Source organism: Miniopterus natalensis, chromosome 18, assembly GCF_054644295.1.
Source record: "Miniopterus natalensis isolate mMinNat1 chromosome 18, mMinNat1.hap1, whole genome shotgun sequence".
Classification (NCBI taxonomy): Eukaryota; Metazoa; Chordata; class Mammalia; order Chiroptera; family Miniopteridae; genus Miniopterus; species Miniopterus natalensis.
Window position 1 is genome coordinate 11,805,525 of NC_142098.1, and position 16,812 is coordinate 11,822,336.

At 37.9% G+C, this 16,812-nt stretch overlaps 1 protein-coding gene across 2 annotated transcripts in view; it reads right to left on the reverse strand.

Annotated features, from left to right (window-relative positions):
* Positions 1–2,423: 2,423 nt before the first annotated feature.
* LSM14A (LSM14A mRNA processing body assembly factor) overlaps positions 2,424–16,812 on the reverse strand; it is a 48,404-nt gene continuing 34,015 nt past the window's right edge. Inside the window, exons 5-10 of one of the 2 annotated variants that reach the window (XM_016221041.2) lie at positions 16,159–16,335; positions 15,826–15,891; positions 10,187–10,369; positions 9,914–10,088; positions 8,714–8,945; positions 2,424–3,165 (exon numbers count right to left, since the gene is read on the reverse strand). In XM_016221041.2, coding sequence (XP_016076527.1) covers positions 3,142–3,165; positions 8,714–8,945; positions 9,914–10,088; positions 10,187–10,369; positions 15,826–15,891; positions 16,159–16,335 — 857 coding nt within the window. In that variant the 3' untranslated portion in view covers positions 2,424–3,141. The remainder of the gene's footprint in view (positions 3,166–8,713; positions 8,946–9,913; positions 10,089–10,186; positions 10,370–15,825; positions 15,892–16,158; positions 16,336–16,812) is intronic. The other variant, XM_016221042.2, reaches the window with a different exon arrangement.

A 16,812-nucleotide genomic window follows, 5' to 3' on the forward strand; every position in this document is an offset into this window, starting at 1 on the left:
GAACAAAAAACTTAAGTCTCAGTACTCAAAGCAGCCAAACCCTGGAGGCAACGAAGTCTCAATCTGTTTCCCCCAGATTCTGTCCTGTAGAAATGCCTCCACCCCCTGCCCCGCGCACACACACTTAGTCCTTTCCCTCGTCATGCCCCAATTACAGCCTGGATATACCAGGTTTGGAAGGGTGAGGAAATGAAAAAATCATCCTACTGAGAAAATGTCACCAAGGCCCTTAAATGAGGGGGCTAGAAGAGCCAGCTGATATTTTAAACTGTCTTTCTAAACCTGTCTGATTAGAACTACCTGTGGGACTTAGATCCCCAGGCTCCACTACAAAACTTAAGAATGAGACTCTCTAGGTGTGGAACATGGAAATTTGTATTTTAAAAGTGCTCCTCAGGTGATTCTGATGAGATTTGTGAACCACTGAGAGAGAATTGGATGGAGTGGTAACTCCTACTGCAATAATGGGGTTTCAAAATGTTGATACTGCTATCAGAAGTAAGGTCTCTTTACACCTGTCCCTTTGTGTCCCATGTAAAGCAAGCTTGGGGGCAGGGGGGGGTGCAAATTAATTCCTCACTCATTGTCTTCCCACGTGAAGAGAGTTCAGTTAGTACTTCTCAAAGTGGAGGGGCCACTGCTGCACTTTGGACTGGAAAATTGATTATGTGGCACTGTCTAGCATAGTGTAAGACATTTACTATCTCTCATCCTTGCTCTTAAATGCCAATAGTGGTTCCTAGTCATTGGGACAGACAAAAACACATTCCCTCACTTTTCTAAATGCTCCCAGGATATCAGTTCAGACCCTGATTAAGAGCCATTGAGCTGGATTGACATTCCTGACCTATCTTCCCTACCTCTCACTTTAAGTTCCACTTTTGGAGGGAGAAATGGTCTATCCAATAGGTGAATTTAGGAGAAGCCAGACCTTCTCTCTCTCCCCTTTTGCCCTTGCCTGCCCAGAGGTCATATTCTAGCCTGAGGTTTCCCACCTGGCTGTCTCCTCATGTCACAGATTTGAACTTAGGTGTGGTCTCCACTGGGGGGGGGGGGGGGGGGGAGAGGAGAGAAGGGGCTTCTGCCTTTACCTAAACACCTACAACAATAAATAAATCTTAGAAGAAACTAATTTAGTTATTTTAGGGAATATAAACATGACCATAATTCCATTCTGACATTTTAAAGATGCCTTTATCTTTCTATTATAAGAATATATTCCTGTTTAAAGAGAAAGAACTTTGACGAACATTTTTTATTGAAGAGTTTTATTCTGTCTCAGAATAAAAACCTTGCTTTAATATTGTAAGGTGCACTGCAGGTATGCCATGTTGCCAGTTACTGTTGGGGCACCAAATGCCCTAGTCAGTGACCCAGAGGGCTTGGAAAAGGCATGAATTCATATTTTTAAAGCACGTAGAACTGGTATTTACGGTTTTTGTTCTTGAAATAGGCCCAGACATCTCAAATGGTCTACAGGTGTTGCCATAGCACTTGCTTTGATGTTCAGAATGCCTCAGAAAGTGTTCAGTATCATGATATATGGGTCCTCCAGACGGTTTTGTTGTTAACATGCAAGCAAACAGTATTAAACAATATTATCTAAATTCTGGCTGCCAAGTACTGAAACTTAATAATGAAACCAAATTACAAAACATCTTGTAGAGCTATACAAAAGATATAAAATTAAAAATATCAACCATCTTTAAATATTCTAATTCTACGATGCAGTTTTCCACATCTTTATCACTACTGAGTAGTTTGAGAAAGTTAATAAAATCAAAAGAGATAAGAATATTTAAATCTTTGGATCCCTTTTATTCCATGGCCTTCATAAAAACACAAAAGTGGCCAGATTTTCCCCCACTATAGCTTAAAATATCAAAAAGATTTACTAGTAATTTATAGTTAGCAATGAAATCTATATCGAGTCATTTGTGAATCACAGGCCCAAGGACCAGTGTTATGATATCTGATAGGTTGCCAAAATAATTTCTAACACTCTGAATCCTCACGAAATATAACAGAATGAGTCAACTTATCATGACAAAATTCCAGGCATTATCAGGAAGAACAGGTTAATTGATGCCTAGTTTTATTGTCTTAAAAAAGAGGAGGAGGGTTACTTATTTGAAAATACAGCTAAGTACATTCTTATCTATGATTATTTACATTCATATACTGAAAATATCTATTATTTGGACAAATCCTGTGATATGCCATTTACTATAAAATGAAGTTCTTACGATGAGCATGAGTAATTTATCCTTTTTAGATAACGAACGAACGTATCAAATCTTCATTTGAATTCCAAACATTGAAAAAAAAAATCAAAATAAAAAATCTTAAGCCTGGAAAACTATGAAAAAAAGACCCACCCATAGCTCTGCTCCTCAGCACAACTTCTGCAAGGACACAGTATGTTTGCTGACTTTAAAATGTTTATTCTTTAAAAAATTAGTTGCTTTTTATACAGCTATACAAAGTTCTTAATGTTTCTTTGGCAATGGAATATAATGGAATTTTACAACTATATAAAAAAGTTACCTTTGCCTAAGAAACAGTATTTACTGTGTGTACATAGTTGACTGACAAAATTATCTACCATCCAGCACCCTAATTAACTGACGAAATAAGCTACCTCAAAAGGGATATTACAGGATTTCCAAAAAGAAAGAAAGGGCAAAAGACAGACAGATACACACACATACACACACACACACCCCCCCACCCTTCTGTGGCTTGAAACACAGTATCATGGCCCTAGCTGCAGGCAACTTGCAGTAATTGCCAAATACAATTTAGTGATAAGAAAAATCCTTTCAGTGATGAAAAAATACTTGTAAGTCCCACTGAAGTACTGCTTTAGTTTAACTATACATAAGAAATTACTTGACCTTCTGCTATTTCAAATATATTTAATGCTCATTTTTAAAGATGAGCCCCCCCCAATATAACTGCATCATATCTTTGAAATTAAGCAGAAAAACAAACAAACAGACACACAGACAAACAAAAAAACCCAGTGCTGGTGACAAATATACAGCGAATTCACTTCTTCATTCTTGATAAAGACTGAAACCAATTCTCAGGACCACGAAGAGCTAGAAATTCACCTATTTTCAAAGACTTCTTTGTAGACTATGCAGCAACTTTGTTGTCTTTCTAAAAAAGGAAAAAAAATGTGCTGTTTCAAATTATTGGTTAATTAATAATTATTTCTTTCTAAAATGCTTAAGCATACTTTCCATTATCTTTAAATATACCCTCCTTTTATGTATAAATCTGTACCACTGATTTCCAAAAAATACTTTTTACAACTTTCACACCCAGCAGGAGCTCATTATTTGTTTACATTTTCTAGTTAGTAGTAGAGTTTATTTATTTTTAAAAATGTTTTTTATTGATTTTAGAGAGAGAGAGGAAGGGAGAGAGGGAGAGAGGTATAGAAACATCAATAAGAGAGAAACATTGATTGGCTGCCTCCTGCACATCCCCTACTGGGGGATCAAGCCTACAACCTGGGCACGTGCCCTGACTGGAAATTGCACCAGTACCCCCACTATCTTTGGCTGCCATCCCAATAATCTTTAAAAATAATGACAGAACTTAAACCTTCAACATACTAGTCAAATTAATCAAGTACAACCAACAATGTACTTTGAAAGATTAATAAAATCTCTCTCAGTCTTTTATGTCTTTACTAAGTAATAAAATATCCAGACAGTAAAATAACATTTCTCTCCAATGGGTCATGCCAGGAGAAAGCAATGATTTAGGAATTCCTTTTAAAAGATAACTTTTAAATTTGAAATAAGTTTCTGAAAATCAGAGAGTTGACTGGGAAGTTTATAGAAGTAACCAGGGAAAAAGCAGTAAAAATCTCAAGGAGCCTCCAGCTTTCCAGTGAGACTAATCTTAAACTAAAGGCCTGTACACAGAGCAACAGAGCCAGGGGCTTCTACTTTCCTCAGAACTAGTTGCTACCACATACCTGGCTTTTACTGCTGACTCTCACCCTGACTGTTAGAAATACATATTTCCTATGTTAAAGACTTAACTTTATCTGTGCATACACCAAACCATGTGTACAATGTTATTAAATTGGAATATCTATGGCATGGTGTAAATTGGTGGAAAGAGAATTATGCTGAAGATGATCCCCCCACTCCCCACTAAAGCCAACCTTCACATGCTCTGATTTTTTTTTTAACCTTTCAGAAAACTATTTGATTAATCTAGACCTATTAGGGTCCAAAAGCTGTGGTTTTCTGAAAGAAAAAAGCAAAAAAGAGAAAGAAAGAGGGAAAGAGTGAAAGGGAGAGAGAACCATACTGAGTCATCTGGGACACCCCATTGTCTGGATGATCTCTGAAGAATCACATGCTCAAATGGGAGGCAATCTGTCTCATCCACCCTGGTTACTTAGCTTCTTAGCAGCAGCATATAAAACAGGAGCTGGCTCTCCTCTTATTACCCCTGGCCTGATTCCCCCCACACACAAAAAGAAAGTGCCATAGAACCAAACTCGCCATACGTTTATGTTTCTAACATTATCCTTAAGAAAAATGGGGCTATAATTCAAAGAGAGTGAATTTGGCTTTATACATTAGCTTGTACCTAGGTCAAGAGAGTTAACCTCTATGTACTGAGGTGGGGGTGGGAGAGAGGTCCTAGTTTGGCTATTTTTAAAGAGTTCTAAAAATTGATAATCCTATCAAACCCATGTTTTCATTAAACAATCAGATTTGCTTATGCTCAGCCTAAAAATGTAATGATTCATGTCAACAGAGCACAATGAACAAAGCCAACCATTACATGAAGGCTGCTGCAAATGCCATTGAGGTCCACCTCTGAGAAGTACTGTATGTTTGAGAAATGAGTTTAATCCTTGCAGGTTAATCTCTTGTATGTAATAGTGATTACTATTTCTACCTTTAAATGTGCCAGATGGTATGATCTAGAAGGCATGGGCTGCTGAGAAGGCCAGGCTTCTCAAGGCAGGCAGAAGGGTCATTCAACTTTGGAATGGACTATCAGAGGCTAGCCACGTTGATGGGACCTTTGGTGCCACTAAAGGCTAAAGTAGTGTATTCCTAATTAACATATGCTAAGTACTTACTTCAAGCTGAGCACAGCATTTTGGTGGAAAAAGTAGAACACATACTCACTAATGCCAAGAGGCTCCCATCTAGCTGGTGATACAGAACAAAATGCACGAAATAGGGAACATGAATGCATTTAAAATGTATGCTGATGAAAACAGATACTACAGGAGGTGAGAAAAGGAATAAATCAGTAAAGGAAGGAAGAGAAGTTTACAAGGACAGAGAAAACCTTGGGCAAGTCTGTGAAGTGTAACTGAAAGGGAGCCCCTGACTTTTAGCTGTGTCTGACTTTCCACTGGACTATAAACACTAAGAAGGCCGCACCGAGTGTTTTGCTTACCACCAATGTCCAGTACAGTGCTCGGCATACAGGAAGAATTCAATACATTCAGTCAATAAATGAGGTCAGAGTTGGAATAAAAAACAGTGTGTATGAGAGATGATTATGAGTCAACTTGCTTAAATCAGGTAAGTTAGAGGGTAATGAGAAATGGGGCTGGATATGTCCAGTAGGACCCTCACAGTAAGAAGAGGAGGCAGAGCAATGTCACATTAGAACCTTTTAAGCACCAGGGCAATGCGTTAGGGTGAATCTGTCACTCCCTGAAACACCCAAGCAGATTTTGTCAGAAATACACTAGTGCAGATAAAGACTCATGCAGACAACCTCTATAATGCATTCCAATTCTGCACTATACAGGGTGGGGCAAAAGTAGGGTTACAGTTGTTCATATGGAAAATACAATAATTAATAAACAATACAAGAATGCTGTATTTTGCATACTCATAACAGTAAACCCATTTTTGCCCCACCCTGTTTGTAAAAGCGGTTTTTAACTAAAGGCTCAAAATGACGAAACAGTGAGACACAGCTTCAAATGATGTTTGCATTTGTAAGTGCATGTATTATGCACACGGTGATTACTCAAAATTTAGATAAAGTGAAGTAACGGTCCAGTCTTAAACAAACAATGTGACAGCTACTTTTTCAAATATCTAAAATATTATGAAGAGTGTATATATTCTGTGTATTTACAAGGACAGAGTTAAATTAATAGTTTAAATTAATAGGAAAAAGATTTTCACTCAAATTATATGCATGTCTGTGAAATCCAAACAATGAGAGCATCCCTGGGGTGGGATGATGCTTTCAGGAAGGGTAAAGTTCCAGCTACAGAAGTAGTATAAAGTTTGGCCAGGAGGTCAGAACTCTCAGACGCTTCCCAACTGAGATTTTAATGATCTTTAAAAAGGTGTATCAGAGGTAAGACTGTGCAACTCTCCACAAATGTCAAAATTGAGCATCTGAAAGGTTTAATGACTCAACTGAGGTCATACTAGCAATAATTACTAAAATTCTCATTGGGATTGAAGTCTATTTTAAATGCCCTTTTTCTCAAACCAAGCTAACTCAATGTAGTTTTCATCCACTGTCAGTGGGGACACAAACAATGGTGTATCACTAGCTAATCAAACACTTGGAAGAGGCAAAGCTGAGAAAATGGGAAGGTAAGAAGATGATGATATCATTCTGAGGAAGGTTACATTCTGAGGAAGGTTAAGTTTAAGCTGATCACAGGCACAAAGTAGGTGAAGATGGAGCAATGCGGGTGGAAGCATATGAGGTCCAAGATGAAAAACTCTTTAGAAGCTATGCATTGACAAGCTGCAAAAGGGAGGAGGGAAGGGAAAGTGAGAGAGGGAGGAGGGAAGGGGGGCAGAGTGGGAGACAGTGAGAGCGAGCAAATGAGAGTGAGCACACTCTGGCACACTTGAGCATATGCAAGAGTGCAAACAGGAGCAGGAATGCTAGCAAGAAGCAAACTGAATTTTCCAGGCAGAAAGAATGGATAAAAAAGGTCCTGAGACACGAATAAATTTGTCCCTAAACAAGACAAGAAGGCCCACATATCTGTGGCAGAGTGAACCAAGAGGTGTCCCACTGGCAAAAAGAACTAGAGAGCACTAGACTTCTAACCTGGAGGCACCTTATAGGTTGTGTTGAGAAAAATGTGTTGTTTTATTAAAAAAATATAAGTGTATTTAAAAAAAACTAGAAAGAAAGATTTCAAGTTAGGTGGGTGGTGGTCAGTGTCAAAGACTGCAGAGGAGTTAAGGGCAAGTATTTGTGAAAAGGCTACTAAATTCTGTAAGAAAATGTCACTGGCAAGAGCAGTAAGTTCCTAAGATACAGTCTCCTAGCTAGAATGGCAATTTTGCAAGTTATAAGTGCTGCAGCTCCATCAGGACACCATGGCTGGATAGACAAGAGCTAATAAAAAGGCTAATTTTCAGTAGTCTTGGCTGTGATGAGACAATATCAAAGGCATCAAAATTAACAGACCAGGCCTGGCCGGGTAGCTCAGCTGGTTAGTGTTGTCCCCAAACACCCACATGCCAAGGTTGTGGGTTCAATCCCCGATCAGGGTACATACAGAATCAATCACTGAATGCATAAATAAGTGGAATAACAAACTGATGTTTCTCTCTCCCCCTTCCTCTCTAAAATCAATCAACAAATAAAAATTTAAAAAAATTAATAGACCTGACCCCAAAGCCACTAATACTGAACCTTTAAGAAAGATCTTAACAACTGTCAGTTTTAAATATATTGGACAATGAAATTCCTGCCAGCAGGTCTTTTTTCAGCTGCCCCTTGCAATTTCTAGTATGCCTCTTTACTAGGGGATATTGATCCTTTCTGTGATTATATACCTTCATCTCCACTATCCCTAAAAGTCAATAAATTAGGATAGTGACATAGATTTAATTTACAGACTCTTTTAAATAAGTAAATAATATATATAAACATACTACACAGAGCTATACAATTTTCCAGCAGCAGTTCCCAAGTGTCAATATATCAAGAGCTTTTTAAGGCCACGGCAAAATAAGAAAACCAAGGAAAATGTAGTTGAGTTTTTCACAAAACTAAATTAGGAGCACTGACTCAGGAACAAATTTACTAGGTTCAAGACCCAGCATCACCACTTACTAGCTGACCTTGGACAAGTTATTTAGTATATACTTTTCCTCATTTGTAAAATGGGGATTAAAAAGAGAACCTACACCACAGAGTTGCTGTGAGGTTTAAGTGAGTTAATATGTGAAAAACATTTAGAACAAAGCCTAGTGCATGAAAAATACTATAAAATACTATTTAATAGCTGTTATTAAACGTACAGGTTTGTTTTCCTAGTCTTTTGGTGTTAAAGCATACTTTGTTATCTGAAATAAAGATGGTATGACATAATCCTTTTTTGGATAATACCTGTAGTGGTGTCCTGTGCCTCCAACAAAAAATAATTAAAAAAAAAGAAAAAAAAGAAATAGTCCTAAGTCAGTTTCTAATAGCTTTTTTGGGGAAATTCTACCAGTCCATAAAATCTAAAACCATAGCTCTATAATAAAAAGACAAAAAAGACTTATTAGCTAAGAAGTTACAGCTCCTTAAAATTCTATAAATATCCTAATCAGGTAAAGATGAAAGTTATACAAATGCCCTAAAGTATTCACTCAAAATAGATAAAAGTAAAAACATTTTGAGTTTCATTAAAATGCATGCTGTTTGAAAGGTAGTTTTATGAAAAGCATATAATACTTACCCTATATTCAAAATCTGCAAACTCCCTACCCCCACGACCTCCTCTGAATCCACCACGAAATCCTCGAGGGGTGGTGAAGGTACCACCTCTGCCACCACCACGCCCTCGGCCACCACGGAAACCAAGACCTCCTCTGCCTCTATACCCCCCACGGCCACGGTTTGGACGGAGTGGGATTCCAAATGTTTCAGCATTTAATCTTCTTTCTTCAGCCCAGGTTGGTCTCCGTTCTCTATTATAAGCACAAATAATCTTCAGTGTATATCAGGTTTTAAAGAACATTTTCAAGCAAAACTATGTAACATTAATTCCTAAATTAAAGCAAAGCAATTCCTAAAGATCAAATAAGAATAAGCATATTATCTAAGTCATCACAAGCTGTCCATGGCAATATGTTCCTATAATATTCTGTTAAATTTCATGTGAAAATATGACCAGTATTAGGCTCTTGCAAATAGTTAATAAAACAAAGAAACATAACACCACCAATATAACGGGAATTCAAATATAATGGGATTGGCAATTAACTCTACCCTCTACTCAGTCCCAGTGGAAGAGAAGGTAAAGCCAGGAAAGGAAACCCTGTCTCGGAAGCTGGGAGCAGAAGGGTAGGTCCAGTATGATCATACTGCGTCACCAGTATGATCCTGGCCCAATCCCTGGACCTGATGTCTGAAGCAAGTGTCTGGATTGCTGCTGCTGCTATCCTAGAGCCCAATCACAGGGCTCAGTATCATCTCCATTCCTGTTTAAACTGCGGTAAACAACTGCCACCAGGTGGCACTAAACTGCAGCCAGGAGTAGGACAATTTGGATTGGTCAGCAGAAACCGTGGAACTCTATTTAGTTTGTTATGCTAGGTTCTTCAATTAACCTGACAATTTTCTGGATCCACATTTACTGAAATGCGGCAGAGTTTTATGATATCAGCAAACTTCAAAATAACATTAGTACTTTTGGCTCTGGTTTTATTTGAACTACATCGTAGAGGGGTAAAGTAAAAGGTCTTACTTAGATGTTAGATGAACACTTCTGTTTTATTTACTAATTTAAATTTTAGTATAATTACTTTCTTTTAGCAAGATAAAACATTAAAAAATTGCAGTAGATATTTTTAAGTATTCATTAAACTTTGCGAATTTATAAATCATTTTACACTTCAACCTCCTAAGAGCTTAAGAACAGCTTAAAAGACTGTACCTATTATCATCACAAGAAATATTATCAAAGAAGGACTTAGTTTTGTCATAATAGCAGTTAGGTCCAAGTGGATCTTCTTCATCGGCATTTCCTTCACTGTTTTGAGTATCAACTCCTGAGTCTCCTTTATCTTCACCATTTACAGGCTTCTCCTGTTTCTCAAGTTTATCTTCCACTGAAAAACAAGCACATACCATAAAAGGCAAGACTTGCACTAAACACCGATGATTCACAAGTCAAATAAAGAGTATTTTTTGAGTAGAAAAAACCCACCTTTCAATTTAAGTTTATTATGAAACTCTCTGTCAATTTCCTCCTTGTTAAATTGTGCATTTGCACTTTCAAAGTCAAAGTCTTTCTCAAATTTCATAGGACCATCTCGCCGAATACCAAATCTTCCCCTGCCACCTCGATGGCCCCCACGCCCTCTCCTTGGAGCTGAAGGAGCACCTGGAACTATGTTAATAAAGAAAAAATAAGCTGGTTTAAGACAGAAGCCATTATTTTTTTATTATATTAAGTGGTCAACAGAAATGCTTACAAGTTATACATTACATTTGTTTTTTATTTAAAAAAGAAAAGTTTCACTAACATTTAATATAGTGCACATGAAATTTATAAACAGTATACATGAAATTTATATTTATGGGGTCTACACTCATATATGTAGCTGATAGAATGTACAACCAAACAATGTGGGAGACTCTGGTACTAACTGTATGCTCCTTGAGGGCAGGGTCTATGTTTTGCTTATTTATATCTCATACTTAGAGAGTACCAAACACATAGTGGGTTCTCAAAATTTAGGAAGTCTTTTATGGAAAGGATCACAGGGACCAAGATTTATAATAAGAAAAATAAATGAACATGAATCAGAACAAACTGCAAGGTGGAGGCATTATTTCCACATCACAAATAACACGAAAGACAAGCAGCACCAGGTCTCAAACATTCCAAACACTTCCTACTCCATCTTTATTGTCTCCCTCTAAGTGGCTCCATATTATTCAAGTCTTCCTGTACCTAGTCTTTCTCTACAATATAATAACAGGACTTATATCCAGTGCCAGAGAAATAGTTATAGAAAAAACATCAACCAGGAATATGACTACTTGATGTGAGTTAACAGAAACATATAGAGCACAAAGCATTATCAATTCAGTGATTAGAATTATGCGTAATCTTTATTTTTATTGATTTCAGAGAGGAAGGGAGAGGGAGAGCGTCATTGATCAGCTGCCTCTTGCATGCCCCTGACTGGGGATCGAACCGCTGTCTCCTGGATCCTAGGTAGATGCTCAATGGCTGAGCCATGCCAGCTGGGCTATAATCTTTAATACAGACCTCCAGACAAAGATCAGAAGTGACTACAGAATAACAGGTTTGTGCTCATTGAAGTTTGGCAAACTGCCCAAGTTTGAGAAAACCAACCACGAAAAAACCAGCAGCATATCCAGACACTTAAATTTAGTTAAGCAGGGCAGTTATTATTATTTTTTAAAATATATCTTTATTGATTTCAGAGAGAGGAAAGGAGAGGGAGAGAGAGAGATAGAAACATCAATGATGAGAGAGTCATTGATGGAGCCCACAACCCAGGCATGTGCCCTGACCGGGAATCAAACCCTGATCGCCTGGATCCTAGGTAGATGCTCAACTGCTGAGCCACGCCCAGTCGGGCGTTAAGCAGGGTATTTAAAACATCCAACTTTACTATTAAAAAAGGCCTTGGCTACAGCCAGGAAGTACTGCATGATCTTTCTGTCTTGAGGAAGAAAAAAAAAGTTGGCCTTTTCAGGTGACTCAGTTGGTTAGAGCATGGTCCCGTACATCAAAGGGTTGTGTGTCCCACCCCCAGTCCAGGCATGTAAGGGAGGCAGCCGATTGATGTTTCTCTCTCACATCAATGTCTCTCTCTTTCTCTAAAATCAATAAACATATCCTCATGTGATTTTAAGTATAGTCTACATCTACATATTATAAGAAAAAAATCTAAAAGAATATCCACTGCTCTGTCAATGAGCTCTTGGTGATCAATTATGAAGGGGAAAGATAACTTTTATTTATTATTTTATATAACTTTTAAATGATGGAAGTATAGTTCTTTTTCCAAATTAAAAAAGTAGCAACCAGAAACTCTGTATACTATGGCACAAAGCACATTCAAAAACACATATAAAAATGTACAGGACAAATGAGGTGTTTACACATTTAAAATATATCTAGCTTTTTAAAATTGAGTGAAAGGCCATTTTCCAATTCTTACTTGAGTAAGGTAATTACACATTGCCTTAACTTTTTAATTTGGAAGAGTTTTAAATTATAATTTATTTTCTACTAAGTTAGCAAGTATGAATTTCACTAAATAATATAGATTACAAAAGATAAAGTATACAATTTTATTAAATCAATAATCATGAAAGAAAATTAAAGTTCCTGGCCAATTACTTCAAAAAAGGCTCAGGGGGTAAATAATTTAAATGAGAAAATGTCAAACTTTTAAGGTACAGATAATTCTATTTGTAAAAGCATAAGAAACAATGAAAACAATTTTATAACGCTAATATGAAACTGACACAAAAACATAGAAATACAAAAGATAGTACGAAAGTGAAAGACACATAATAATGTCGCCTACCATCAAATAGGGTTTATTCCAGAAATGTAATGCTTAAAAAAACCTATTATTTTAAAATAAATAGACCAAAAAACAAACAGAAAAACCCCACAGAACAAAACAAAAAACCAATACCCCCAAAACAACAAGAACAAAACCCCTGAAAAAACAGTCCAGAGTGGTTCTATGTGCCCATCACCCAGCTTTCCCTCCAAAGCTAACATTTTAGTTACCTAACTGTATATTATGAAAACCAGGAAAATTGACACTGGTATACTATAATTAACTACATTACAGATCTCATTCAGATTTCAACAGATTTTGCATGTACTCATTTTTTGGTAGTCTTTATGTATACTTCCATGACATTTGGCGACATATATAGATCTATACAACTACCACCAAAAAATAAAAAACTTTTCTGTTACCACAATGAAACTCTCCTGTGCTACTCCTTTATAGCCACCAACCCTTGCCATTCTTCTTTTATTTAAATCCTTACCCAAGAATATTTTTTAAAATCAACTTTTAGGAGACAGAGGGAGGAGAAAGGAATACTGATTGGTTGTGTCATAGACATGCCCTTACTGGGGATTGAACCCAAAACCCAGGTATGGCCATGCAGGGCTGGGAATTGAACCTGCAATCCTTTTGGTGCATAGAATGATGCTCCAATCAACTGAGCCACCTGGCTGGGACAACCATTCATTTTTTTTGTTATGTGACTTTTTATTTAATTTAAAATATTTATCTTTATTGTTGAAAGTATTACAGATGTCTCCTTCCCCCCCATTCGACCCTCCATCAGGCCTTCAACACATTATTGTTTGTGTCCATGGGTTATGCATATAAGTTCTTTGATTAATCTCTCCCCCCATCTTCCCTCTGAAATTCACCAGTCTTCCATGCTTCTATGTCTCTGTATCTATTTTGTGCATCAGTTTATTTTGTTCATTAGATTCCATATATGAGTGAGACCATGTAAAACTGAATTAGGATGAATTCAGAAAACCTGAATAGGCCAACAAGTGATGAAATCGAAGCAGTAATCAAAATACTCCCAACAAACAAAAGTCCTGGTCAAGAGAGCTTCACAGGGGAGCCTTACCAAGCATTCTACTTATTACAGTAGTCCCTTTAACATTTCTTGCAATGCTGGCTTGGTGGCATTTATAAACTCCTTTAGCCTTTAGATTTTCTGGGAAACTCTCTATTTCACCATTTATTTTGAATTATAGATTTGCTGGATAGAGTAGTCTTGGTTTCAGATCCTTGCTTTTCATTAGGTTGAATACTTCACGCCATTCCCTTCTGGCCTGTAGAGTTTCTGATGAGAAACCAGCTGACAGCCTTATGGGATCTCCATTGTAGGTAACAAATTGTTTTTCTCTTGTTGCCTTTAAGATTCTTTGCTTGAATTTTTGGCATTTTAATTATGATGTGTCTGGGCGTGGGCCTGTTTGGATTCTTCTTGCTTGGGACTCTGTGCCTCCTGAACTTGTGCGACTTTTTCCTTTACCAGGCTAGGGAAGTTTTCTGCTATTATTTCTTCAGATTCTTTAACCCTTGCTTACTTCCTTCATCTAATGGTACTCTTATGATGCAGATATTGTTGTTTCATGTTGTCCCACAGCTCCCTTAAACTGTTCTTGTTTTTTGTTTCTTTTTCTTTTTTGAAAAAATTAAAAAAAAAGATCTTTATTGATTTCAGAGAGGAAGGGAGAGGGAGAGAGAGATAGATACATCAATAATGAGTCATTTATTGGCTGCCTCCTGCACATCCCCCACTAGAGGGCGAGCCTGAAACCCAGGCATGTGCCCTGACCAAGAGCTGAACCACGATCCCCTGGATCACAGGTTGATGCTCAACTGCTGAGCCATGCCAGCCAGGCAACTTGTTGTTTCTTTTTGGATCTCCGATTGAGTGCTTTTTTCAACCCTGTCTTTTAATTTGCTGATCTGATCCTCAGCTTCCACTAATCTGCTGTTTAGCCCTTCCAATGTATTTTTTATTTCTACTATGTCATTGTTAATTTCCTTCATAGTTTCCACATCTTTTCTCATGCTGTTGAGCATCCTTATAATCATTATTCTGAACTCTGTATCTGATAGATTGCTTATCTCCATTTCATTTAGCTCTTCTGGAGAATTCTCTTGTTTTTTCATTTGGGGCTTGTTTTTTTTGTCTCCCCATTTTGGCTTCCTGTTTGGGTTTGTTTCTATGTATCAGGTAGATCTGGTAGGACTCCCAGTCTTTTTGGAGGGTCTCTGGTGCAGGCCAATGTCAGACATTGCTTGTGACTAGCTCTGGGTACCCTATTTGGAGTTATCAGTGACCCACAGTTTGTAGCTTCCTCTGCTGGGGCTAGGTGCGTTTGAAAAAGACCAAGATGCGCACCAAGGTGTGCTTTCCCAAGCCCAGGGTCCACAAGCAGATAAGGGAAAGGCTCAAAGCATCCAGAGCTGACTATTATTCTTAGTCTCTTAATGAGCCTTGGGCTGTAGACCATAGCAAGGTATAAACTCCACAGGGTGAGGCCAGAGGTTTTCCAACAGGACAGGACAAAAGCTGCTTGGATAGGAATGGTCTGCCTGAGGAGAATATCCTCTATAGTACGGGGGGCGGGGGGAGAATGACTCAGCACAGGAAGCCATATGGCCACCTTCTGAGCTTTATCCCCAAAGGCGGAACCCTGGATTTTTCTCACACAGCTCTAGTCCAATCTGCCTTCCCTTTACCAGAGCCCAAGGTGAGTGGCTGCAGACAAAATTTTGTGAGTTGGCCCTTTAAGAGGGTGCTTATATTTCCAGCAGTATCTCCCTGGCAGAAAGAAACCCCTGCTGTTTTTCATAGCCAGAGCACCAGTACCTTTCTCAGTCTGGTGCTGTGGGCTGGGAAGTCCAGCTTGGGGTTTAGACCCCAGAGTTCTCAGTGGGAGCCCCCACAGCTGAGATATCCCTCCAGAACTTCAGCTGCTTCCTGTGGGCTCCCGGACAGCTCTCTTGGGCCTCCGCACTTCCTACCAGTCTCTATGTGGCCTCCATTTTAGGTCCTTGGTTATGGGGGTTCACTCCAGCTAGTCTTCAGTTGATTATTCAGGATGTTTTTTCTATATTTTAGTTCTAATTCCAGTTTGATCCTGGGAGAGTGTTACTGTAGCTTCCACTTTATCTATTGCCATCTTGGAATCTCCACCATTCTTTTTTTTTTTTTAATAGCAACTATTCACCACACATTTCAAGTGTTCTCTCTATTGAGAAGCAAAAATACTGCTTTCATATCCAAGTAACTTACCTATTTGTCTCTTGCTATCATTTCTGAGTTGCTCATTTTCTGGTCTTGAAACTTTGTGTACTTCAGCTATAAAAAATACAGAGTAACAAATTCACTCAGGACACAATCAAAAACTTCTGTAAAGTTAGAAATGAGAAAAAAAACCAAAACCCTCCAAATCTATACCCCCACCACATCACTACTTTGAGCCAAATTTGAAAGAATGAACATTCTATCAAGTTCAGTTTAACCTTCTAGGATCATTCATAAAAAGTGTATCTTTTTAATGAAAATAAGGTGAATGGAAAATGTCGATGAGTCAATTAAGGAATTAGTAAATAGCTAAAGTTCTACCTCGCCTGTGCTCTTGATTCTCTATTGCTTTTTGGCTGGTAGATGGTAAAGGCCTGGTTGATACAGGGCTCCTTCTCCCAACAGGTGCTGGAGCAGGTAAGTGAGCCGAGGCGGTCTGTACTGCTTGTTCCATGGTAGGGCTTTTTCTCAAAGGATCTAACTGAGGGCTTGAACGACCTAAAACGTAACCAAAAGATAAGAAACTACCCTATCCTTTGGGGATTTCAAAATAACCTAGACCCTAAAAAATGTCTAGTTTTATTTTTACCAATTCAAATCCTTAGCGCAAATTTGAATTCATCTACTTACTAGACCAGAGTTTAAAACTGATTATCTTTAGTGGGCTGGTCACTCAATTAGCTAAAAACAACAACAACAAAAACCCCAAACAACAAACTCTGGAATTTTATCTGTATTTCTACCCATTGAAATAAAGTTTAAATAAGTTTTTAAAAAATGTCTGCCTGGTACAAGATTCCCCAGGAATCTGTTATCAAAGATCATGTTGTAGGTCAGATGCAGATTTACCCCAATAACCATAACCACAAGATTGTATTGATACTTTAGCCATTATTTCCAGAGGCTTTAATATTTTTTCTACTCTCTGAAGATATGTCTAAAGTGATACCTTTCTATCTATAGGTATTATCTCCA